The sequence below is a fragment of the Notamacropus eugenii genome, chromosome 5, assembly GCF_028372415.1.
Source record: "Notamacropus eugenii isolate mMacEug1 chromosome 5, mMacEug1.pri_v2, whole genome shotgun sequence".
NCBI lineage: Eukaryota > Metazoa > Chordata > Mammalia > Diprotodontia > Macropodidae > Notamacropus > Notamacropus eugenii.
The window spans coordinates 110,740,252-110,767,784 of NC_092876.1; the positions used below are offsets into that span (position 1 = coordinate 110,740,252).

The following is a 27,533-nucleotide window of genomic DNA, read 5'->3' on the forward strand; positions in this document are numbered from 1 at the left end:
TGGTAGGCCCAAATGGTTTCCTTAAAATGGAAGTTCTAGGAGGCATCAGCCAATCAGGGGAAGGGGCTTCAGGGGCGATGTACTTGCAGTGTAAGAGGTCCAGGGCTGAAGTAACCTTTCAGGTGAAGGGGCTTTGACATTCTGGAGAAAGTCCAGAGACTCAGGCATGTTCCACTCCTGGAGCTAAAGACATAGTTGACTTGGATTAGGCATTTTTTAAATAGAATAAAACAAGAGACTAAAGAAACTGATTTTATTTAGCCAAGAAAAGAGAGGGGAAACAGTGACAATATTCAGGTATATGATGGATTTTTGTTTGAATTACAGAAAACACATTCTATTGTTCCACTCAGAAAAGCACAAGAGAAGATAAGTTTTAGTTGCATTAGAAAGAATTTAGGTTACACACTAGGGATGTGATACACTGAGATATATTACCAAGGGAGGATGTAACATTTCCTTATTTAGAAAATTTTAATAAAATGGTAGAGAACTCTCTTTCTGGGACAGTTTGAGTGCCTGGAAGCAGGGAGTGGACTAGATTGGTATTTCCCAAACAAGTGTGTGGTAACAGAGGAGGCTATCAGATCCCACGCTCTGCGGGTGATTGTTTTTTTCATTCTAAATGGAACAGAGGTGAGTTGGCCCACTTACTGTTACTCTTGTTTCCTGTATACATGCCTTATCCCAGGTAGCCCAGGTAGTCTGGGACACATTAGGGTTTGTGGATGCTTTGGGACTTCTTTAGAAAGACCCATACTAGGTGAGCCCCAAGTCTATACTGACCCTTATTTGATATTAGGGAACCCTTTGGGGAGGGAATGTTCAGCCAGAATTAGATGGGGCATGTTCACCCATCACCTCTGATATTCGGTGTCATCCCAGTCTCTCTGGGTTCATCCTCAAGGTTAGTGTTTATTTTTTAAAATTAATTTTATTGACAGATTTTGTTTTTGTATCTATATTCTCCAATATATCTATATTTACATTCTCCAATGTATCCCACCCCTCATCCACTCTTGAGAGTTATCTCTTATTCCAGAGAATAAAAAGGAGAAAAAAATAACCAAAAAAATCTTACAAAACTAACCAACACATCAAAACAGTATGAGAATTCACATGAATCATCTTTCTATAGTGCTCTAAAGTCTGCAAACATTTTGTGTAAAGAGGTGCGGAGAAATTTATCACCAAATGAAATGTTGGACCTCGAATGATTTTCAGGGGGTCAAAATAATTCATGAACCCATCTACTAAGGGATGGAGGACTTGCAATCTGTTTTAGTGGAGAATATACTCACACCACTGAACTCATTATGTTTCTTTCCCAAACCTCCCCTCTTCTGAACTTGCCTATTACTTTTGAAGAGACCTCCATTCTCCCATTTACCCGGGATCTAAATCTAGGTACTATCCTCAACTCTTCAATCTTTTTCATCCAATCAATAGCCAAAGCTTGTTGATTTTACCTTTGCAACATCTCTTGAATGTTCCCTTCTCTCCTTTGACATTGCCACTATAATGGTGCAGGCACTTTATGCCTGGACTATTTCAGTAACCTGCTGATTGGTCTCCTTGCCTCAAGTCTCTCCCCACTCCAGTCCATCCTCCACTCAGCTGTCAAATTGATCTTTCTAAAGCCATCTGGCTATTTCACCCCTCAACTCAATAAACTTCAGTGGCTCCCCAGAACCTTCAGTATCAAATGTAAAATCATTTGACATTCATAGCCCTCCACCCCATCACCACCTTTTGCAGTCTTCTTACACTTTAATACCTTCCACATACTCTCTGATCCATTGACAAGGGTCTCTAGACTTTTTTTTCCCCACAAGACACATCTCTCCATGGGCTGTCCCCTATGCCTAGAATTCTTTCTCTCCATCTTCTGACTCCCTTGTCTCCCTGCAAGTCTCAGCTAAAATCTCACCTTCTACAAACTTTTCCTCTTTCTCCTTAATGTTAGCACCTTCCCTCTGTGATTATCTACAGTTTATCTTGTATATATCTTCTTAGTACATAGTCACTTACATATTGTCTCTCCCAATAGACTGTGAGCTCCTTGAGAACAGGAACTTATATTTTTTTCAATAATTTTGTCTTTCCTTATATCCTCAACTTTTAGCACAGTGCTTGGCACATAGTAGGTATTTAATAAATACTCATTGACTTAATCTGACAACTAAAATCATATCTTTTGTAACAGTGATTTTTCTTGTAGTCACTCTCTTTAGCTACTCTAGACATATTGTCGTTACGTATTACATGTTTCTTAAATGAAATTGAGTAATTTCTCCCAGAATTCCCACTGAATTTGTATAAGAACTTGAAATTTGACCTCTGAGCCACATTGTGGGAGAAGTATGCCTACCTGATAATTGACCAGCTAATGACATTATTCAAGCAACCTAAAATGAAGGAATGATCACCAAAATACACAATCTCAACAACAACTGCAGAAACTTATTTCAGAAATATTTTTATTTGTTCCCTCTTTAATTCCTTGATCACTTTCCTTTTCACATCCTGTTCTCTGCATAGGTACCAACCTCTAACATTTTTTGTCTTAAACTATTTTATTTACAAACTACTTATTGAAAATAAAGTTTACATTTTTACAATTATCTTGTGATATTTCTCTTCCTCTTTTCCATAACAGGTAAGATCTCTTTAAAACAATGAACAATTTCAGACTTTAGGGAACTAGAAACATCAGATATCTTTTGTGTAAGCCCTGTTTCTTTTAACTTTTCTTCCCCTCTTGATCCCAAATTTGTTGATCTTTAGCCTCAAAACCTATTTAGATTAACTAGAATTATAGACTCCTAGAGCTATGAAATAGATGAATAAACCTTACTACTCTTTGCTATTTTTGTGTTATTAATATTTCTAAATACTCTTTTTAAAATTGTGTAATTTTAAAAAGTTGCTATGTATACTCTCTGGCTAAATGTTTTAGAATATCACAGCTATTAGCTTAATTAAATGGAATCTGCACACAAGTATCATCAAACCTGACTTAGATAAGTGATTCAAGATTTTTGCCCTTAGAATTTATCCTGTGGGCTGAATTTCAGAATTTGGTTCCAAACTTCCCCACTAATTTGCTGCAGATCTTAAAACTGGGTTCTGGCCAGAACATAGAAGTTTCTTTCATAAAAGTGGAGAGACAAGGCAAGAATAACAGACCACATTGATTCAAAGGGAACCTGTCTCATCATCTCCTCCTTCCCATCACCAAATGCCTTGAACCTTCTTTCCTATTCTTTTGAATTTCTTCCCGTAATTTGTTACTAACCTGTTGTGCCAGCAGTGCATACATTGGTAACCTCGTGGGCTAACCTGTTTGGTCTTAATGACGTTGTCATTTCCTGTACCTTTAAATGAGGGTGATTTTCATAGAACCCACTTTTCCAGGTAAGCACAATAATGATATTATGTATAGTGCCTAAAGTTTGTTGCTGGCTCTATTGATGCGTTTCTTAAAGATGACCTCATCTAAAGATATTCAATTTAATTACTTCCACTTCCTGCTTCTTGAAAACTATGTCATTTGCACATTCAGTTTATTTAGATGACAGATACTTTTTATGAAATGTAATGGATCATTTAATGGTAAATCCAATTCTTACCCTGCTTTCCTCAGCAGTAGGTACATTTATAAACCGTAGCTTAGCATTTCCTTGAGACTTGGAACCTATTGCAAGCTGCTTCTTCTTTGGACTCAATTTCCTTGTCTGTAAAACGAAGTGGAGTGGGGTGGTATTGAACTAAATTATATCTATGGTCACTGCCAGTTATGACATTCTATGATTCATTTCTCATCCTGATGGTTAGAAGCTACTCTCTCAAGATAATATGTTTTCATTTGGGTCCCATCAAGGTGAAATAATATTCTTAACCTAGACTTACATTAAGTTACTCCTCCCTTAAACTTATTTCTACTCATTTCCTTTTTCTTTCTGTCCCTGAAATTGATGGGTTTCTTAAGTTCAAATTTCTTCTCATTACCTGATTTGATCTTCTTAACTCTTGAAGGAAGTGTGTCATTCTAAGGTTTGGAGGTGAGAAGAGAATGCATTCCAGCCTGGGCATAACTGATGTAAAGTGGTGGAAATAGAATATGTTACGTAGAGTTCAGGTAACAGCTAATAAGCTTGTTTGTCTAGACCGTCGAATGTCAAGGGGAGTATTATGAAATAAGTCTGAAAAGGTAAACAGAGTGAAGATTGTAGAGGGCTTTAAATGCCAGTTTGAGAAGTTTGTAGAACCCCTAAAGATTTTTAAATAGAGAGTGACATAAGACCTGTCCTTTTTAGGAGGATGGTTTTTTCATGGATGAAGAATGGATTAGAGAAGGAAGAGATTGGGAATTAGGGAGATGAATTAGCTGGCTATTGTAGTAGGCCAGTGATGATAAGGTAATGGTTATTCCAATGGATAGAAGGGAATGCATACTAGAGATATTATGGAATTAGAATCAATAATATTTTACAACTCCTTGGATATTATGGATGAGGGAGAGGTAAGAGTTAAGACCTAGATATAAACTCAGAAGAAGATAACAATGTGAAAACATCTACAAACAGCTCCTCAAAGAAAAATGCTAATTGGACACAAACCTAACAAGAATCGACTTTTCACATATCATCTTTTATTAAATGTATTGTTTACATGCCTTATATTCTTTATTATATCTTTGGGCAGGAACTGTATCTTGTTCTTCTTTGTATCCCTTTGTATCTCTCAGAAGTAGCTTAATAGCTACTTGTTAAATCAACCTGTGTCTCACAGAACAGAGGTTTCAAAACTTTTGAAGTTACAGAGTCATTACATTTAAAAGGAAAACATATAGAGATTACTGATCAAGTGATAAAATATGAGTGATATATTTGGGGGATATCAAAATAAGTAGGTTAGAGATGGATAAGTGTGCATCATGAACTCATAGTTTTAATTTAATTGACTTCAGAAAACAGAATAGTGTTTCTAAATGTAATATGTGTACATATATATTACATGGTAATGAAGCAAAATCTATAATAGTTTAAGGACAACAATCCCATATTAAGCATCTAAAATAATAATTATTTAAAAATAAGCAAACCTAAATCTGGATATGGAAATTTTGAGGTTGTAACAACATTTCTTTTTATGTTGTATGATATCTGGGTAACAGTAAAACAAAAGGATAAAGTTGCTGCTTGTATGTGGCAACACTTTCACTATTCACTTTCTGGTATTGTCATTGATGATGTTTAGAATCAATTGTGATACTACAGGGTGAAAAATGAGAGTATAATTTGTAGATGGAATAAGAGAATAAAACAAATGCCAGAAATAATATTCTTACCTTTTATTTATTTCATTCTGTTCCTTCTTCCTAAAGTTAGGCTTAATAGTACATAGTTGGGTAAGGGTATTATCAAGTGCAGATAAGCTCTCATCCCAGACATGTGATGAGAGTTTCTGATGTTGAGCCAATTGCCTTTGCAAAACTGAAAGGCTCCAGTGTGAGGGTAAAGGTGGAACATGATGCTTTATAAGTGATCATATATATCCCTTGACACATATTTTTATATATTACAATGTTATATATGTGTTACATATATGTTGTATATATGTGTGTATATGTATGTGTATGCATATAACATGTATGGTGTTTTGTTTATTTTTGTAGGTTGATTACTCAAAACAGCAAAAATGGCCAGAAGTTCAGTGTCTGATGAAGAAATGGCAGACCTCAGAGAAGCTTTCTCCAAAGTTGGTGAGTAGCATTGAGGTCTAATATTGCTTAATAATTCCCTCTACTCAATTACCTTAGCACAGCTTCATCAAAATGATGAAATGTGGGGACAGTAGAAGAGCTCAGAAAACAAGCTGTGGGAATGGTTAGAAGGGGCTGAAGATGCCAGTTCCCAAGAAGAGATTATATTTTATTTCCCTCTGCCCAACCTAACATTCTTCCTCTTCTCTCTATCCATTCCTGACCTGAGAAGTCTCCCAACTCTTGTTTCTTTCAGCCCTTACTTAGCTTTGTTGTTACCCTTGTTTCTCCTGACTTTCTATTACTGACATCCATTCTCTTTTACCCATTTTTCTCTTCTTCCTAATAACAATCACTTTGTATTCCATTCCACTTTGAAAAAAATGCCTTTGGTTGACTATTTTCTTCTTAGTTCTAGATCTCTTCTGCCAGAACTCTCACGTCTGACTGTTAGGGTTTCAGCTTCCTCACCCTGAAGCTAGGACCTATTCCCTCATCTCCCAGAAGTGTCTAGCATGGTACCTTCTTGAGTGACAGTATAATATATCATTTGAGTGATAGCTGCAGTGTTTTGTTGAGCCTTTTTATGGGGCTGCCCCAGATCCTGGGGTCATTGTCTTCACCACCCTGCTATTCCTTACTTCCCATCCATCCTATCTGACATACCCAGCATTCCTGGCTTAATGGCCATTGAACAGATGTGAGACAGCATTGTATAATGGAAAGAGCCCTAAATTTGGCATCAGAATACCTGAGATTGATTGCCAGCTTTACCACTTTTTATCTGTGTAATTTTGGGCGAGTCAATGGGGGAAACATAATAACAACCTAATCAGCTTTCACAGGCTCTTCATGAGACTTGGTGAGGTAATGCATGTAAGGTGCTTGGTAATGATAATGGGTTACCACTACAACTACTAATATGTTTATTACTTATTATTTACAGATACAGATGGCAATGGGTACATCAGCTGCAATGAACTGAATGACTTGTTCAAGGCAGCTTGCTTACCCTTGCCTGGGTACAGAATAAGGGAAATCACTGAGAATCTGATGGCAACTGGAGATCTAAACCATGATGGCCGGATCAGCTTTGATGAGTTTATCTCAGTGAGTATGAAAATAAAAGATGTGGAATGACATTTTCAGGATAGAGCATTTAATACTCTGATATCTCAAGGATCTATGAGATCATTAGTGCAGTACTTTCTTGATCAAGAGATTCCTTCATACCTTGGTAGTAAGTTTTCATGGCTTGTTATGGTAAAAGAAGTTCAGAAGTTTGGTACCTGATCTTCTGGTGATGAGCCTTTCTGCATTTGGCTAGTGATCTTTGCATGAACCTTACCAGCTTGACAGAACCTACAAGATTCTACTCCACTTGGTAGTGCCTTCAAGAACTCAGGGTTATTTCATACCGCCATGAGCCATCAGAATAGGACTTTAGTGGAGGGTTTTTAGTATGTGGCTAGAACAAATATGGTTCTCATACTATGGCAATACTCTCTTCTTTTTCCAAAGTTTCCTGGTTAAGTCTTGAACTTCTCTAAAGGCATGCTGTTTTCACAGGTGTTTCATGGATTAAAAAGCACAGAAGTTGCCAAGACCTTCAGAAAAGCCATTAATAAAAAAGAAGGGATTTGTGCTATTGGTGGGACTTCAGAGCAATCCAGTGTTGGGACACAGCATTCCTATTCAGGTAAATTCATAATGCCTACTAACAGAAGAGAAAGGTTACGTCACTAATATCTATTTTACCTCAAAATCCCCCATGAATTAACCTATTTTGGGGATGATTAGAAAGAAGCACAGAGAATCTGAGTGGCTTACCCATAACCACACAGCACCGTGGAAGACTAGGAGCAGCGCCCCTAAGGTTCCTTCTATAGGCATTAGACCATATTTCTTCTCCTGCAGCAGAAGCAACATTTATTTCCTCTTGCTAGATGTTCTTATTGAATATCTCTGTCTGCCTTCAAGTCTATTTTTAGAGTGTTTTGTGACTTTGAGTAAACACAATTCTATTTACAAAAGGCACTGAAGGTTTTGGAATGTAACAGGGGGATGGACTAGAAGAACTTAGAAGATTTATTCCATCTCTGAGATTCTGAGACCAGAATGAACTTTGCTGTTTATATTGGAGTATGGTTTTGCAAATGGATAATTGTAACCATTGACTTACAGAGGAAGAAAAATATGCCTTTGTTAACTGGGTAAACAAAGCCCTGGAAAATGATCCTGATTGTAAGCACGTCCTCCCTATGGATCCAAATACAGATGACCTCTTTACCGCTGTTGGAGATGGCATTGTCCTATGGTAAATAGTACTTCCGCATTGGTTTCTAAAAGTGTCCATATAATTATATACATGCACAAACATACATGTACGTACATACATATACATAAGTATACAACATATATGTGAATGTATAAGTTTATAGTGTTTTTTAGTTTATGGGGTAAACTTGATGCTATTTTAACTCCATGCCTGGCAGTTTCCTGATAGCAGAGCCCTCTAGTGATTCCTTTTCCCTAGTCATTGGTTGCTAGCTCAGAGGGTCCAAACTATTTTAATAAAAGCCTAAACCAAATACAGTTAAGAAGGTAAATTCATTGTGGAAAAAAAAAGACATGATGGATTCCGTGGCCAAAGCATAACAATTTGTAGATAATATGCTACTTTGGGTCATCTAAACATTCCCTGATATTGGTACAATAGCAATATAAAATAGGAATTTTGACTGAGTCATTTGCACATTGCTTCCCTTAACCTTGAATGTATCCTGTCATCAGAGTTAAGGAACTCAACCTTGTGGCAAAAAGAAGATTTTTGTGTTGTACATTCATGGGCACATGACCTCTACATGAATTTAGAGGAAAAGGTTTATCAAGCTACTTGAGAGAAAGCAGTAATCCCCAAAGTATGGGCAGTTTATCCTAGCACATAATTGACTATTTGCCTGTCATGCTGATTCACAACAATTCTTTCCTAGAGCTGCTATTACGGCCATTACAGGACCATCCTAGCAGTAGTCTAGTAGGCTTCTCTAGGGCTTACTTGTCTAGTTAAGTTCTAATTAGGCCTCTGTTCTTTGGAAGTAAGGGTATGGAGTCCCTCTGTAGTTATTGTGGAAATTCAGATTGAAGAGGGAAAAGGATAAAGCAGTCTTGTGTTAGATAGATTGAGACCACTGTCATCAAATATGGGAGTATACTTTTACCCAAACCCTTTAATCAGAGCCTTTAGTCATATCTCTATAACTATTCCATCCCCCATACTCCTCTTCTTGCTTGGTGGAGATTGGGGAAACTGTGGAAGTCTCTACTACGCTGAGCATGGTTATAGAGAAGGCCAAGAGGCAGACAGAGAAATTGGCATTTAAAATCCTTCATGATTTGGCCTTTGTGCTATTTTAGGAAAGTGGTGGGACTATAGCTAAAAACCTGTACAATGTAAAGCTGCCAAAATCACTATGGGTTGTGTGTAGGGAGAGAGTGACTGTGTGTGTTTTGTGTGTTTTTGCATAAAAATGGTATTCTTGTCACTAGTTTTACTCAGCAAATAATTTTTTGGAAATATAAAAGTTCTCAAGAACCTTATCTAATCAAAAGAACATTTCTTGCTTACCCAAAAGGGGATATCTGAAAATATTTTTGTAGATTACATCTTTACAGAAGATTGTGTTTTGTAAGCAATTGTCAAATATCCGATATGATGTGTGAATATTCACATCAGGTCACTAATATTTTAATAAACGTGTGAAAATGAATCAATGAAATGAATTTACTCAAAGTGAAGTTGATCTAAACCTCGTTGTTGTATGGGACATCAGCACCGTGATACATCCTTCAGGCATCTCTAACCTGTACTGGGCATCTATAAAATGGGAGCAGTATTTACCTGTAGCAATATTTACCTCACTTTCTTGTTTTGAGATCAGATCAGATAAGGTATGTAAAGTGCTTTGCAAATCCTAAAATGCTGTATAAACACTAACCATCATTATTACTGCTAATTATTACTTGGAGTCAGGAATACCTGAGTTCGAATTTGACCTCAGACAATTATTAGCTGTGCCAACCTGGCCAAGTCATGTAACCTCTCTTTGCTTCAGTTTCTTCATGTGTAAAATGGGGATAATAATAGCACTTACCTCCTGGGATTGTTATGAAGGTAAAATGAAATTACATTTGTAAAGCACTTTGCCATAGAATAGCCAGCTATCATTGTTAATGATAATATTAAATAATTTTATGCTTTCTTGCCTGAAAGACTGTTTTAACATTAGAAGTATGGTGACGGGAAACAACTTTCAGCCAGATAGTGTTTTTCCTTGAAAAATATTGTTAATGCCAAATTTTGCCCCCCTTAAGTAAGAATAATTTTTTGTTGTATAGCTTCAGAGTAAAACAAGTTCTCAGACCTGAGGGATCTTCTATTTTTCTCCACAGTGATTATCAAATATTTAGTTATTAGCAACTCCAGTGAATTAATTATTATTAACAATAATAACAATAATTACAACTAAATATATATGAGCTTTAAAGTTTACAACTCATTTTTCTTAGAAAAATCATGTCAAATAGGTAGTGAACTATTACTATCCCCATTTTATAGATAGGGAAGTTGAATTACAAAGCAATTAACTGACTTGCCCAAGAACAAAAAGGTGATAATTAACAGAGGTAGGAATTGAACCCGGGTCCAATATTCTTTTTCTACTATACCATCCTGCTTTTCTTAGAAAAACAACTCAAGTTTAATTTTCTTGGAACAACCTGGTGAGGCAGGCAGTATAAATATCCCCATCTTACATATGAGAAACTGAGACTTAGAGATTAACTGATTTATTCGTACATGGTCACACCGCAAGTTTGAGGAAGAATTCAAATACAGATTTCCTTATTCCAGATCTAGCACTCTATATTTTCTAGTACTTGTTTCTTTCATCCTATAAATAACATATTTTGTCTACAGTATTATCTGACATAGTCAGCATATATCAGATACCACTAGGGGAAACTAGTACCATAATAAAATATAATATGATAGGACATGACGTAATATAATACCATACAATATAATACAAGCATGTGATATATTGTATATGATAGAACAGAAAAAGACAGAATAAGATAAGAGAGAAATAGAATACTAAATACGACAAGACCCAGGATATTGAAGAAATTTACTCAGCTTGGGATACAGAGTATGACCTAAACACCCAAAACAGAACTGGGGATTTCCATTAACTGAAACTAAGCAGAACTTCCTCAGCGTGTAGTTGTTGGGGAATGCTCAAATCCTTCCATTACTTCCCTTTAATGCTCCTATTTTGAGCAATATAGTGTTCAATAGGTGAAGTTGGTGCTCTTTCCCTAGCCAAAAACACGTAGATCAGAGGTTCCCAAACTTATTTGGCCTACTAGCCCCTTTTCAAAAAATAAACATAAAAATTCAAAAAATTACTCAGCGCCTCCCTGGAAATCTACTTTCAAGTTTTTTTTTTTTTAACTTGCATCATTTCAAAAAAATATGCAATATATTTTAAAATGATGTATCTTCAACTTAATTGTAAATGTGTGTGGTTTATTCCTGCATTGAAATTTTGATAATGCAGAATTGCATCAAGTAACCATATAGTATCATATTGTAAACAAGTCACTACAATATATTCCTGCCGATGCACGCTAGACTTACCAACATTGACAGACTCACCTGCCAACGCTTGTTAAGACCTGTCATAGGACTTGACTACTGATCTTGTAACTTATGTTTTGTGTGTTTATTTGAAAAATAATGTAATCACTACGACTTTAACTCTGTTATACAACAGATGAGACATGTATGAACAGTTTTTCAAAATTTTCTTATTTTCTTTTCTTAAGCTTCCACCACCCCCTTCTTTTTACTCAATGCCCCCCAATTCCACCTGAGGCTACTACTGCCCACCCTGCCCATTGGGGCAGTATTGTCCACTTTGGGAACCTATGAGACAAATTAGTTCTCTCTATTGGTTTTCTTTGCGAAGAAATTAACTTGATTGAAATGATTGAGGAAATACTTTGGGCATCCTCAGCCTTTCTTGTTGTTTAGTCATTTCAGTCATGTCTGACTTTTGGGGGTCTAGAAAGGTTTTCTTGACAAAGACTCATTTTACAGATGAGGAAACTGAAGCAAGCAGGGTTGAGTGACTTGCCCAGGATCACACAGCTATTAAGTGTCTAAGGGCTGATTTGAACTCAGAAGATGAGTCTTCCTGGCTTCAAGTCCAGCACCCTATCTGCTGGGCCACCTAAATGCCATTTCAGGGTTTGCTGATGTGCTAAGAAAATTCAAGAGGTGTATACATGTGTACACAAAATGCATTTGCTTCTTCAGTCCCTGTCCAAAGATACTGCTGTATTCAGCTTCCCACCCTCAGGTATGTTAAGCCTATTCTAGGTTCACTTGAATCAAAACAACTCCTTTGGTTTCACATATGAGGAGCATAGACAAGGAAGGAAAAAATATTTTTAATTTGGATGAATATAGTGACCAATTATTGGGCACCTACTATGTTCCAGGAACTGTGCTAGCCCTTTACAAATGTGATCTCATTTGATCTTCACAACAACCTTGCAAGGTAGGTGCTGCTATTTCCTCCCTAACACATTTGAGGAAACTGAGGTAAAATCACTTTCTCAGGGTCACACAACTGGTCAGTGTATAAGGTTACACTGGAACTCAGGTCTGCGCGATTCCAGATCTAACTCTACATCCACTCTGCCACCTAAGGTGCCTAGATATAATGTTGTTTTCCTTGCTTACAGTGATGATGGAATTAAAAAAAAAATCAGTGTTGTTAGGCCTCAATAGCCATGAGCCAATTCATTCATTGTTTTCATTTTGATCTTTTCCATTTTAGTAAAATGATCAACCTATCAGTGCCAGATACAATTGATGAAAGAACAATCAACAAAAAGAAACTTACCCCATTTACCATCCAGGTATGGAAATATGTGTTTTTTTTCTATTTCATGAGTTACAGGAATAGATTTAGGTGAGAAATGAGTGCCTCAGTCCCAAAATCAATCTATGTCCCTGTTTAAGCTACCAGAATCAGCATGTGGCAGAGTATAAAATTAGCTCTGCTTCGATTTAGTACAGTATTTCCTAGAAACTGGATCAAAAAGAGAAATAAGCCAAGATTCAGGGCCTACGATTTCTGTGCAGACAGGTGGAAATTAAGGGAAAATGTTTCGGTTTTGTCTTTTGTTATAAACAATAGCTATACTACAATAAAAAAATGGGGAGGGGGAAGAGGAATGAAGGAGATTCATTCATGAAGAAAATTCTCAGTAGCTTAAATTTAACTTCAACTTCCCCTATGAGTTATCTTTGAGCCCATTCCAAAAATATGCCATTTTTGTGAAAAAGATAAGCCTTTCTAAGAAATGAGGGGGCAGAAAACGGGAAGTGTTCTGGCAGCTTCAATTGGCACGCTATATTATTGTTACATCAGTGTGATAAATATAACCTGCTTTTAGCATTCAATTACTTTGATTAACTGGAACACTAACCAGCCAGAAGTACTTTCAAAACCAGTAAAATGCCTTTCTGTTTTGCATTCCACTTCTATAAAATAATTGAATCCACTTAAGAACATACATCACTGATTAGTTAATCTGCAGTGTATTAATTTATTGATTCTTGTTTAGGTTTAAGTATTAGTCGTGTGTGTGTGTGTGTGTGTGTGTGTGTGTGTGTGTGTGTATGATGTGATTTCAGAGAAATTTGGGAAGACTTGTATGAACTGATACAGAATGAAATGAGTTTGGAGAACAGTTTGTACAATGACAATAACATTGTAAAGATAAAATCTTGGAAGACTTAGGAATTTGAATGAATATAGTGACCTACCACAATTCTAGAGGATTCATGATGAAACACGCTACCCATTTTCTAAAAGAGAGGTGCTAGTCTCAGAGTGTAAACAATGCATTTTTTTTTACGTACCCAATGTAGGAATTTGACATGATTATACATGTTTGTAATGGAGGTTTTGTTTTTCTTGCTTTCTTATTGGGACAGAGCAGGGAGGTCAGAGGGAAGGAAGGTAGCTCTTAATAAAAGTAAAATAAAATTGAATTTAACAATAAAAAAATTAAAGATGAAAGAAAAAACAGCACAGCATAATAGAGTGATGGAAAAGTCAGGAAGATCTGTGTTCAAATCCTGCCTCAAACATTTTCTGTTGAAAGACACTGTAGGACACTGGAAAAATCACTTAACCTAGTATGCGTCATCAGTAAAATGGGATAATAATGGCACCTACCTCATAGATAGATGAAGATCAACTTAAATATTCAATGTAAAGTTCTTTGCAAATCTTAAAGCACTACATAAGTGCCAGCTATTATTATTCTCTTATCATAACACTGTGGATCCCTGACATTTTTCCTACTTCATCGGTCTTTTCCGTCTGTAATCTCCCATTCTGTTTTTTTTTTTTTTTGGCTTTCAAATGGCCTGATAGAGATCACTGTGAATAGATTGCGTTGGTACAATTTAACCCTCTACACATTGTACAAATGAGCTGTGTGGTCATGAGAAATTCGTATGTAGAGTGTATGTATATTTAACCAAGTTATCTCGATGTTATGGGTACTCAGTAAATATTGTCATAATAACACCAGTCATAGCTCTTCCAGAAATTTGAATGTTGGTTATTATTCTCTTTCCACTCACTTTCCATGCCAAGAAAGCCATTGCCTCTTTCTTTTATGACCTTTCTTTACATCAACTGTTGTGTTACAGTGCATAGGCAATGACAGGACAATGGGTGGCCTCTCTGAATATTATAATGCTGCCTTTTTTTCAGTAGGGGGCTTAGTGTGCTGCCTCCATCTCTACGCAGGATGGGAAATGTAAGAAGCACTACTAAAACAGGCATTCCACTTAGCATTTGTATTTTTTGAAGAACATAGCATCATTGGCTCCTCTAGCGTAAATTCTTCTTTTTTCTCATTCTGTTACTTGGCACTTTTTTTCCTTAGAGATGTTAGGTGGGCTAATGAGATAATGCCTTTAAAGCTTTGTAAAGCCTTCAGAAGAAATTAGATGTTAGTGTTGTCAAGTTGTTGTTGTCACCATTAATCATCACTTGACTAATTAATTAATTAAAGACTGGCATGTTTTGTCATTTTCCTCCCCACTTCAGGAGAATTTGAACCTGGCTCTGAACTCTGCTTCAGCGATTGGGTGCCATGTGGTTAACATAGGCGCTGAGGACTTAAAAGAGGGGAAACCTTATCTGGTCTTGGGCCTTTTGTGGCAAGTCATCAAAATCGGATTGTTTGCCGACATTGAACTCAGCAGAAATGAAGGTACAAATAGAGGCTAAAGCCTTTTATGTTGTGGGGTAGCCTTCTATTAATGCATATATTTTAATGAAGTAGAGAATGGTATGAAAGACAGTCAGGCTCAGACTGTCTAAGAAGATTTGAATAAAGTATATGTAAATTAATGCTGGGCTGTCTACCTGACACAGCAGATGGAATTTAATAGTTCATCATTTCTCTTCTTTCCCATAGTAATCAGACTTCTTAAACTATAAAAGTAAAAGCTTCTTAATACCACAGGCTGATAATGCCTATTTAAATGGAACATGTAACTTACTTTAGCTGTCTGGGACTCCAACCTCAAAAAGCTTTCCTCAGATAGCTCATTTTAGATCTTGATAATTGAATATTTGTTTCTTCAGTTATTTTGGTCTGACTCTTCGTGATCCTCGTTTGAGGTTTTCTTGGTGGAGATATTGGAGTGGTTTGATATTTCTTTTCCCACCTCATTTTATAGATGAGGAAACTGAGGTAAACAGGTTTAAGTCACTTGCCCAAGGGTTACACAGCTAATATGTGTCTGAGGACATATTTGAACTCATGAAGATGAGTCTTCTTGACTCCAGATGTGGCATTCTATTTACTGTACCATCGAGCTGTCCAATATGATAATTGAATTTTGTATATGACTTTGTGCTTCACTCTGTGTAGAATGGTCCCTGTCTAGAAATGTAGATTCTCTGGAGAAACTTTAATGTGTTAAGCAGAGTACAAAGGTCACATGTTGGATTTACAATTCTTAAGAAAGTACTGACCTGCTAGGTTTATTCCATGTGTTTTGAAACATCTGTCACAGCGCACCCTTTCCATGTGCATACAAAATAATGATATCCCAGTTTCACAGGTGCTTAGTATTACACAACACGATGCTATAGTGGAAAGGCCACTGGAATGGGCATATAGAAACTTGGATTCTAATGCGCTGACTTAGCTGTGAGATCTTGGACAAGTCATTTGACCTCTGAGCCTCATATTTCTCATCTGTAAAATAAGAGAGCAAGATTAAATGATTTTTAATACTTCGAGTCCTCATATTCTAGAAGCTTTATTTCATATACAGATATAACTAGCATCAGAAGTGTACCTTCTATTGGCCATTGATATAGCCAGATACATGCTCTGTGTCTTCAAACTGTAAGATTCTATGGAGAGTCCTGTGGTGTCTGTTACATGTCTTATTCTATAATAACAATAGGCATGTATAAAAAGCTTTACATACATGCTCTCAATTCATATATATTGCATTCTTGTAGTATTTCTTTATAGTTAATGGCTTAAAAAAGAAGAAAATCAATCTTAGAAACTGTGGCACAAACATATTGGCTTGAAAATGGTAGATTCTAAATTAAATCTGCTATCTGAATAAAACCTTTTCCTCTGGAAGTCACGAGAAGGGGGATAAATTATATTGCTGAGATGCTATAATTATAGAAGTATTTGAACTCTAAAATATCTCTGAGAATCAGTTTATTGTCATTATTACCAAATTGATTTCCAAAAATGTTATCATATCAGGAAACATGGTCTAATGAACACAAACCTAATCCAGGTGACATTTCTGGTTGTGCCACTGAGATCTGGGCTCACTTAACTTCTTGGTTGTCTCAGCTGTTTAATTTTAAATTGGAGGATACTAGATAATGCCATAATGCTTTCCATCTATTTTCCTTGCAGGGACACAGGGAATATTAGCTGAGAAGAGATTATTGGATAGTAAGAACTTGGGGGTCTTGTGTTAGAACTAATTAGAGTCTTCCACACCTCCATAGAGCTTTCAGTCTGTCTTTTTTCCTTCTTCAATCTCCCTTTTAAGAGTGTGACTATGAAGAAGAAATCGAAATATGGCTCATCAATATAATAGCATAGGAGTTTTCCTTAAGTCCAAACAAAGCCTATAGACAAATGATAGAATTGGAATGTTAGAGCTGGAAGGGATCTTAGCGGACATTTTTTCCAACTGCCTCCTCTTACAGATGATAAACCCAGCCCAGAGCGGTTAAAGGACTATTAATTCCTTTTTCAGATTAATTCCATGGATTACATTGATAGAAGACATGGCCAGTCTCCACATACACTTAGAATTTATTTTTTTCCCTTTTACTTCTTTACTTTCTAGCTCTGATTGCGCTTTTGAGGGAAGGCGAGAGTCTGGAGGACTTGATGAAACTTTCCCCTGAGGACCTTTTGCTGAGATGGGCAAATTATCACCTGGAAAACTCAGGCTGCAATAAAATCAACAACTTCAGTACTGATATCAAGGTAGGAGAAATACAGTTTGATTCCATTTGACTAGTATTGGAGGGGTAGGGAAGGGATGAGGACTGGTTGAAGTTCCACCTAGATACCTTTCTTTAGAACTGTCTATGGCAGGGATCTTAACCTTTTCTGTATCATGGATTCATTTGGCAGTCTGGTGAAGCCTATGACCTCTTAGAATAATTTTTTAAAATTGAAGGAAATAATGAATTTTGTTTAGAAGTTAGTGAAAATAAAGGTGTAACTCTTTCTCATCTAGGTTCATGGCGCCCCCTGAAATCTTTCCACAGACTTCGGGTTAAGAACTCTTGGCCTATAGGCTTTGGACTTGGTGAAATGATCACTCCTGGGTCTAAGAAGGCATCTCTGAGGCTCTAGTAATTGAGTTATACATATTTTAAAAGTCTTCGCTAGTTCAGTTAGCAATCATTGGAGCTCAGTGAGTAGCAGAGAGAGGCAGTAAGGGAGAGAAGAGACAAATGTCAGTATTTTCAGGTGCAGATTATGCTATGGATATGACTGATATATTTCCAAATCCATAAGTGGTGAACACTTTCCTTTAAAAAATGAACAAAACTCAATTTTCTTTGAAGGATTTAAAGATAGTAGTTTCTTTTTAAAATGTTTAAATTTTGTGCAAGTTTGCTTATTTTCTACATGTGGAAAGTTGTATGAATTTCCAATATAGTAATTTTGAGAATTCTCCTGAATAAGACTTCTTCCAGAGAATTGTGGAAAATTAAATCCTACACTAAAATCTCAGCAGCTTCTCAGTTCCAGACTCCCAGAAAAAGAAGTCCTAATTGGCATTCTTTAAACATATAGGAAGAGGATATATTAGTGAAAGGCAACAGCTGGCATTTTTTCTTTTTCTTTTTTTCTGGCCAAGGACAAATCAAGATGATGGAGAAGGCTGAGACTGTACTGGAGGAAATTTTGGCTAGACAGAAGGAAATAGTTTCTCACTGTAATAAAAAATTATGGGATACTTAATTACACTTCTAGAAAAGTGGTTGTCTCTAGAATTCTTTCCATTGCTGAAGTTTTTCTCTTCCTGGGCTTTCCATGGGATTCTAGTTCCAGGGGTGCTTCTTTATAGAAAGTTTCCTGTTTTTTAAGTATATCCACTTATACCCTCAAGCTCATTTTCCTGCCTAAATTAACTGAAAGACAACTAGGTGGTACAATGAATAGAGTGCAGAATTTGGAATCAGGGAGACCTGAGTTTAAATACTGTCTCAGTCACTAACTAGTCGTATGTCCCTGGACAAGTCTCTTGATCTTTCTATTACTCCGTTTCCTCATCTGCAAAATGTGGATAATAATAGTACCTACTTCACAGAGTTATAAGGATCGAGTGAGCAAATATGTAAAGGACTTTGCAAACTTTAAAAGTGCTATATAAATGCTAGATATTATGATCAAGCCTTATTGACTATACTTCTTGACTCCGCCGAACTTGATTACCTTTGAACTAAATGGGCAGCTAGATGGGTGCAGTGGATACAGTGCTAAGCCTGGAGTCAGGAAGACTCATCTTCTTGAATTCAAATCTGGCCTCAGATACTTACTAGCTGTGTGACCCTGGGCAAGTCACTTAAACCCGCTTGCCTCAGTTTCCTCAACTGTAAAATGAACTAGAGAAGGAAATGGTAAATTGCTCCGGTATCTTTGATAAGAAATCCCCGAATGGGGTCATGAAAAATTCTACACAACTGAAACAACTGAACTCTACAACAAAGTGTCTAGCTGCAGTTGTCATTAGCAATTCAGCCTTTCTAAATTGTATCTTTTCTCAATCAAAATTAAGATACTTGAATTTTTTTTTTAGAGCTGTTCAGAAACATCAATTAAACTGGTTCCTATTTAATAGAATCATATTATTTCACAGTTGTAACCATTTGAGAGTTTGGAAAATTTCTAAATAGAATGAGAATCATTTTAAAAGCACAGTAATATTGATATATTGATGCAAATTCTTTTTTTTTTTTTTTGATGGTAACATTAAAAGAGGAACATACTTAAATTAAGACAGCAGACAGTCATTCCATCTGTACAATTCACACTAGTCCCTGGGAGGTCTATGAAGCATTTGGTGATCTGGCACCTTCTCTTTTTTCCTGATACTCTGAATATGGCTGAATTGGCAGGTGGTATTATGGCATATAACATAACTAAGCACTGGTTTGGGGAGTTGTCCTTTACTATCCTTTCATGTTGAATTCCCTTGATAATATCCCCAAACAGATTGTCAAAAAAAGGTTAGGCAGAAAGACTGAGATTGGGCTTGATGGTGCAACAGAGACTGAACATCACTTTTCCCCAGTGCGGGTTAATAGGAGAAATGAATGTTACCTTTCTGATTTAACAAGTAGTGAATAATATCTCTGTTTTCATTCATTTGGCTTAGGATCACTTCATCTGCCTTTAAAGAATTTAAATAAATTACCTCTCTATTTATTTATCTGCCTTTATTTCCACATGTGAAAATAAGAATATACTTTCCAAAGATCAGAATTCTTAGAATCCTTCTTCTGGGAGACACATTTTCCAGAACATTGGTGGAAATACCATCCATAAGTTCAAACTGCTGTAACCATTCCATGAGATAGACTTAAATTTGGCTTTGATCTCTGGATTTGTGAGTTCAAAAATTCTAGCCAATGATTTATTGTATACACTATTTTACTCTCCCCCTTTGCCTTAAAGAATGCTTGGTGATTGCTTCAACTTCTGTCTCTGACTTTCTTCTGTTTTGCTTAGTGTCCGTTTAATGTTTCTTTGAACTCTTCTGCTTCCTCCTGTCATGTCTTTTGTTTAACCCTTAGCTGACTGACTTCTACAGCATTTTAAAGGTATATATTTTTATGCATACAATTTAATACATGTAAACTGATTGTGTCCTCTTAAAAGGCAATAAGGGTAGCATATGGTTTTTTTCTTTTTGCTTGTAATTTTAAGTTTTGTTTTTAAACTGCTTTTGAATAGAAAATGAAGCTAAATTATATGCCAAGCCATAGGGCATAAAATGCAAATTAGTGAAATGCTTCTAGATAATGAAGTTCTAGTCTTGAATGATTACTGAATCAGAAATAAAGCATGTTTGCTATTGGGAAATACTGTCACAGCACACCTGGACACAACTGCATTATTTTAAAATGTTGATTTCTTGATTTCTCACAGGACTCCAAAGCTTACTTCCACCTGCTTGAACAGGTGGCTCCTAAGGGAGATGAGGAAGGTATTCCGGCTATTACAATTGACATGTCAGGAATAAGGGTAAGAATGGACAGCTTGCTCTTAGGAAATGTATGACCCTGAAGTGCAGAGAGGACCCTTTTTTTCTGTGCCTCAGTGAATGGGGTTGGTATTTATGACTTCTTACTCTTATAAAAAGAAGATCTGGAAGTTAAAAGAATTGATCAATCCATAAATATTATTAAGCACCTACTATGCACTGACACTGTGCCAAGAACTGGATGAGTAGTTGACAAGTAAGAAGACATTTGGGTAACATGCAATGTACTCCTAAAGAGTAGTGTGGTATCCTAGAAAGAATGTGGGCCTTGGAGACAGGAAAGCTGGTATTCAAATTCTTATTCTGAAACTTACTAGCTGTATAACCTTGGGCAAGGCCCTTTACTAATGATCTCAGGTTTTTCATCTGTATCTCCCTCACAGGGTTATTATGAGATTCAAATGAGACAATGTCTACAGTATTCTTTGCAAACTTTTAGAGTACTATATAATGGCTTATTATTACTATTACTATATCATATGCTATATATTAAAGTCTCAGAGCCAGAAGGTAGTGGACTTCATAGACCTTTATAGAATTTTTTACTATAATTTTAAGAATTTCATGAACTTCCTATTTTAGATAATCTGTCCAAAATCAAGTAATGAAGCATCTTCTAAAAAATATCTGATATACCTAATTACATATTAGACACTACTATAAGAACCTGTGAATTATCTTGGAAATTTTTTTAAAGGATAAGGACCTGTCTATAATTCTTTTAGATAAAATTCCAGTTCTAGAGATAAGTTTTTAAGATCACTTTTAGTCCTGTATCTTGGGTATTGATTTCAGGCAAATAAAAGTTACAGACAAAATGTTGATAATTTGCAGTAGTTGCCATAGGAAAATACTAAGGATATAAGTAAACCTAGTGTTAATTTTTATATTATGCCTATATACTTCAAGCCTTATGGTACTTTGACCAAGACTTGAGATCTATCTACATTGATGCAGGAGAAGGATGACATCCAGAGGGCAGAGTGTATGTTGCAACAAGCAGAAAAACTGGGATGCCGGCAATTTGTCACCGCCACAGATGTTGTCCGTGGGAACCCCAAGTTGAACCTGGCTTTTATTGCCAATCTCTTTAACAGATACCCTGCCTTACATAAACCAGAGAACCAAGACATTGATTGGGGATCACTTGAAGGTAACTATAACTGGTTGCATCAAGATGTTAGGAAAAATCGAAAACTTATATGATCACTGTTCAGTTTGTAAGTCAAAACTTGATTGCAAACATAAAACATTGGTGATCAGTCAGTTTCTTGGTATATAAAAAGAAGAGAATAAATAGATAAATCATGTCAATTACAGCCAAGAAGGAATAATCAACCACTATTATATCCCATCCATTATAGCTAGGCTCCACTCATTATCAGGATTAAATGCTTTCAGACAGACAATGTGCCTCTCATCATTAGGGCAGCTAGGTGGTGCAGTAGATAAAATGCTAGGTCTAGAGTCAAAAAGACTCATCTTCCTGAGTTGAATTCTGGCCCCAGACACTTACTAGCTTTGTGACCCTGGGCAAGTTACTTAGCCCTATTTGCCTCAGTTTCCTGATCTGTGAAATGAGCAGGAGAAAGAAATGGCAAATCACTCCAGTATCTTTTCTAAGAAAACCTCAAATGGGGTCATGAACAGTCAGACATGACTAAAATGACTGAATAACATCTTATTATCAAATGAAGTATCAACATCTTCATCTCATTATCAAATGAAATAAGTCATTTCATTAAAAAAATAATATACATAATTAATTGACTTAATGTGAGTTCCCATGGGCAAAATGTTTTAGTCACTTTTCTAAATGTTATGTGTTCCCTTGTTTCAGTCGTATCTGACTTGCACAGGGTTAAGTGACTTGCACAGGGTCACACAGTTAGTAAGTGGCTGAGACTGGATTGTCATTCAGGTCTTCCTGACTCCAGGTCTGGCACAATATCCACTGCACCACCTAGCTGTCCAACCCTTTCCTTCTTAAGAACCAGTAATGCCTACTTGTTGCCTGATGTTTCAAGTCCAAGTTCATCACCTTATTTCATCTCCTCTCTTCTAGTTGAGTCAGTCCCCTCACCATTTGAACACAGGACCTTACCTGCTTACAGTAGATTTTCACAAGATGTCTGCTGAACTGGTATCTCTTAATAGATGCTTTGTTCATTTCCACTGTCATGCCTTTGTTCACACTTTCCCCCTGGCTTGGAACACTCTCCCCATTTCTCTAAACCTCCTAGACCCCACCACCCTCCTCAAAAAAAAAACCAAAACACTTAACCTATCAGATCTCATGAGTATTTAAAGTCCTTGCTCCAGCATATTCCTCTGCGAAGTCTTTCCCTGTGAGGCTGACCCACACTAATTTCTCCCCTTTCTCACCTCCCTTAGCACTTACTGTCTGTACCACACATTTGGTCACTTAGTAATTATATTCTGTCTTATATTGTTTTATCTTTTGTGCATGGCCATCATATCTCCCTGATTAGACCTCTAGTCCTTGAGCACAAGGACTCGGGTGTTTTTTGTATTCATCATACCCAGAACTGTGTTGGGCACATACATGGTGGGGGTGGAAGAAAGACTTAACTAAATGGAATGGGTGAATGATAGCAGCTGGAATCATCACAGTCCCTCTTGTCAGCTGCTTTCTCACTATAGTCTCTCTCTATTCTGATTATAAGGATAACATGTTTTTCACACGTCTGCTTAATAACTGGTTGTCCTCTTTTGTTTTAGGTGAGACGAGGGAGGAGCGTACATTTAGGAACTGGATGAATTCCTTAGGTGTGAATCCTCGGGTCAATCATTTGTACAGGTAAGAAGACATAGGAGCTTGACCTAAAAATGCCTAAAAAGAGGTAACTCCAAGCATGACTTTCCTTAACTTGAACCACAAAGGCCATCTCTTTCTTAGAATTAAGCTTTTGTCTTTTTTTCCCCTACCCCCACCCCTAATAGCAGACACATGGAGAGCATGGCCACATCCATCTCATTTTCTGAAAATAGATAACATCCTTATTCATAGGGAAGCATCAGAATCCATACATTGATGGATCTGTTGGGGCCGATATAAGAAAAAAATTTTTTTTTAATAACAGAGCTATTTGAAAAACTGATCTGGCTGTTTAGATTTAAATGCAAAAAGGGCATCTGTGGCCACATAAGGTTCTCTTTTAGTTCTCAACTCCAGTAGGCCAAGTACTAAGACCAATGTAACAAATTTTCTATATGTCCTCTGTTGACCCTATAAGCAGTCTCAGTATGTATCACATTGGCTTGTTGTAACCATTGGTGGTAGCAGAAAAGGGGCTGAATCTGGAGTCAGACAACTTAAGTAAATAGTTCTACTGTGTTACTCTCTTTTTGTGACTTTGAGCAAAACACTTAAGCTTTTTATCCCCAGTTTCTTTATAAATATAGGGATTCTTGCATGGGAAAAAGCTTTGTAAACTTCGAAGTACTATAAAAATACAGTTAGAAGTACTGCTTTTAATGCACAGAAGATGCTGCATGAACAGATTTCCTTAAAAAGAAGTTCTCTAAATCCGGGATGGATCAGCCCACTGGTGCAATCTGCAGTTAAAGCCCCTAGGAGATGTACCATATTTCTTCATATTCTTCTTCCATTCTTTCCTTTCCTCTCCCTTTTGGGGAACAAAGAAACGTTCATTTTCCTTATGAGCTATAGAAACCTAGCTTGTAAACTGCCCTTTACAAGGTAGATTTCTTAAGAATGAGTAATAGGGCTCTAATATGCACTATGATACTATTTTTTCCCCAAGAAGGACAAATCTTCTATGAGATTTACATGAGATAATATATGAGGAAATGTTTTTAGTCTTAGAGTGCTACAGTAACATAGTTATGGTGATGATTCTGGTTTGGTTAATAAGAACTCCATTTTTTTCCTCTTTTAGTGATTTGTCAGACTCCCTGGTCATCTTCCAGCTCTATGAAAAGATAAAAGTACCTGTTGACTGGAACAGAGTGAACAAGCCACCATACCCTAAGCTGGGAGGTAACATGAAGAAGGTAGGCAAATACCATTGCCAGATTCTGGTAGGGTTGTGAAGGAATAATCTTGCTGAGCACAGTGTGAATACTTTATCAGGAGGCCAAGCTTAGTAATGTTTACACAAAGACACAGAGATCAGAAACTAGGACAGTTTTTTCTTAAAGTGACCCTGTTATTTTGTGTAATGACCTCTTTACAATTAGATGTTGGTTTGCCAAAAACACTGAATGTGAAAATTCTGGTTGAGTTTATTAGAGCATACAGTGCCATATTCTTACAGTTCCTATAGTTTATCCAGGTCTTCACTAAAATTTTCCAAAGTCATTCTTTCTTTCTGCCACTGGTCTACTTGGGCAAGTAATGGATCTAGTGGGAATACTACCATGTGAAAAAAGCTACAGATTGTTTTCATGATCACATCCAGTCTCTAAAGTTCTCTATTATATAGTATATTTATAGTGTACAGTATAATTTATAGTGTATATGTAGTGTATGGTATATATATATAGTATATATGTATATGTGCACATACAGATATATATATATCATAGTATATATAGCGTATAGTATAATTTATAGTGTATAGGTAGGTTTGGCAGCCTGCTATGGGTCTGGAAGATGAAGAATTCAGACTGTCCACGTGAATTGCCACAAACTCAGTCATTCAAGAGATCTGTTGAACAATTAATCAAGGTTGAATCTGTATCAAGTTAGTAGAGGGCATACTCAATGCCACGATGAGATTTCTGTGGTTTTGCAGTTCAATTGTACTATGAATGTAAGAAAATGTGAAAGATCCTGAACATGAGTTATATTCCAAATACTCTTCATCAGTCCATCATAGAATCAGACTTATGGAGGAACAAATCAAGACTGCTTTTCATACTCAATTATTAATCCGATAAATATGAAAGCAGCCTTGAAAATAATAATTTTCTGCTAGAGACAGCTAGGTGGTACAGTGAATAGAGTACCAACCCTGGAGTTAGGAGGACCTGAGTTCAAATGCTACTGTGTGATCCTAGGCAGGTCATTTAACCCCAATTGCCTCCAAAAAATGTTTTTCTGCCTGTATGTTCACAAATTATTCATCATGGCTAATAATAGAAAGGAGCAGCCTGGCATAGTGGATAAAGAATCTGCGTTGGAGCTAGGAACATTTAGATGCAAATTCTGTTTCTGGCCCATACTACCCATGTGATCATGGGCAAGACACTAAACATTTTAATGCCTCGGGCAATATTCTGAATTCATTGATTATAAACTAGTGATCACCTTTATTGAAGAAAGGAGTTTCTGTACTTGGAGTTCTTCACACCTGTGAAATCACAAGTTTAGATTAAAGAAAAATGGTAGAAAGTGTCGATTCTAGGTTTCTTCTTTAGCTTTGGTCTGTCTGGGGGGAGGGTTTAGAGGAATTAAAAATGCAGGCTAGGGCAGTGGAAAAAAAAGTACTATGTTATACTCATTTGCGTTTCATGTATTTTATAATGGTAATTTCATATGAAGATGATAATATTAAATCATTTTCCTGCTTGATCATTAACAGCTTGAGAACTGTAACTACGCTGTGGAACTGGGGAAGAATCAAGCCAAGTTTTCTCTCGTTGGCATTGCTGGACAGGATCTCAATGAAGGAAACCGCACGTTGACGCTTGCCTTAATTTGGCAGTTAATGAGAAGGTATTAGTTATTGGATAAATTGGTTACCCAGATAATAGATGGATGTCACCACTTTTTTAGAGCTAAGTAACTTAGACAGTCAAGCATAGGACAGCCTAACTGGTAGACCAAACTGGACAAAAGGAGACAACTTTCAGTAATGGAAGACATCACTAAATGCCTTTGGGAACCAAATCTAAACTTGTTTAGGATATTAGATCTATACTTGGGAGAGACCTTAGAAGCCACTGAATTCAATCCTATCATTTGTAAAGCCTAGAGTCTTACGGTAATGTTAAATGTACTAGACTGAGATGTAAGTAGGCATAGAGAAGAAAAAAGGTATTTTTATTCTTGAGTAAACTCTTTTGAGGATGTGGACTCAACAGCATACAGATTATAAGCCATGAAACTTCTGAGGTAAACCTAGTTTTTGTAACGGGATGTAGAAGAGTTTCTTGCGATTGTACAGTCGTATCTGACCTTTTGTGACCTCCTTTTAAGGTTTTCTTGGCAAAGATACTGCAGTGGTTTGCCATTTCCTTCTCTACCTCATTTTATAGATAAAGAAATTGAGGCAAACAGGGTAAAGTGTTTTGCCTAGGCTCTGACTCGCTGGTGTCTGAGGCTGGATTTGAACTCAGGAAGATGAGTCTTCCTGACTTTAGCCCAGGCCCTCTATCCATTGTGCCACCTTGCTCCCTCAGAAATTCTAAGCATTTTCCTTTTGAGCCTTTCTTTTACTTGAGAGAATGTTTTAGTGTTATTTTTTTCTTCTGTTCTGGGGTAAGGCTGTTTAATTTTTCCCTCCATTATTTTGGTACTGTAGTCTTTTAGCCTTTAGTTGTTTTTTGCTCTTGTCATGGACTATGTTTTGGATTTATTGCTTTCCTGTAACATAAATATCTCTGGCTAGAATACTGCGGTCTATCTTTTTCTTTTTCTGCTTTCTTCTACCTCCTTCCTGTCCTGTTCTTTCCCCAGAGAGATGATGGGGAGCTTTAAATTTGCACTCTATGACATAATAACAATGAAGCTTTTTAATTAAAATTATCTTACAAAGAAATAATACTCTATTGTGATTCTGTTATCTCAGACATGACTATTCCTCTGAGCCAGAAAGAGTATAATTAGATTTCTCTCTA

At 36.6% G+C, this 27,533-nt stretch overlaps 1 protein-coding gene across 10 annotated transcripts in view; it reads left to right on the forward strand.

Moving 5' to 3' along the window:
• LCP1 (lymphocyte cytosolic protein 1) overlaps positions 1-27,533 on the forward strand; it is a 105,542-nt gene that overhangs the window by 66,357 nt on the left and 11,652 nt on the right. For all 10 annotated transcript variants that reach the window (XM_072610585.1, XM_072610582.1, XM_072610587.1 and 7 more), the window contains 12 exons: positions 5,681-5,767; positions 6,714-6,877; positions 7,337-7,466; positions 7,952-8,084; positions 12,676-12,757; positions 14,971-15,136; positions 17,268-17,410; positions 20,591-20,686; positions 21,663-21,858; positions 23,448-23,526; positions 24,629-24,743; positions 26,276-26,409. In XM_072610585.1, the coding sequence (XP_072466686.1) occupies positions 5,704-5,767; positions 6,714-6,877; positions 7,337-7,466; positions 7,952-8,084; positions 12,676-12,757; positions 14,971-15,136; positions 17,268-17,410; positions 20,591-20,686; positions 21,663-21,858; positions 23,448-23,526; positions 24,629-24,743; positions 26,276-26,409 (1,502 nt within the window). In that variant the 5' untranslated portion in view covers positions 5,681-5,703. The remainder of the gene's footprint in view (positions 1-5,680; positions 5,768-6,713; positions 6,878-7,336; positions 7,467-7,951; positions 8,085-12,675; positions 12,758-14,970; positions 15,137-17,267; positions 17,411-20,590; positions 20,687-21,662; positions 21,859-23,447; positions 23,527-24,628; positions 24,744-26,275; positions 26,410-27,533) is intronic.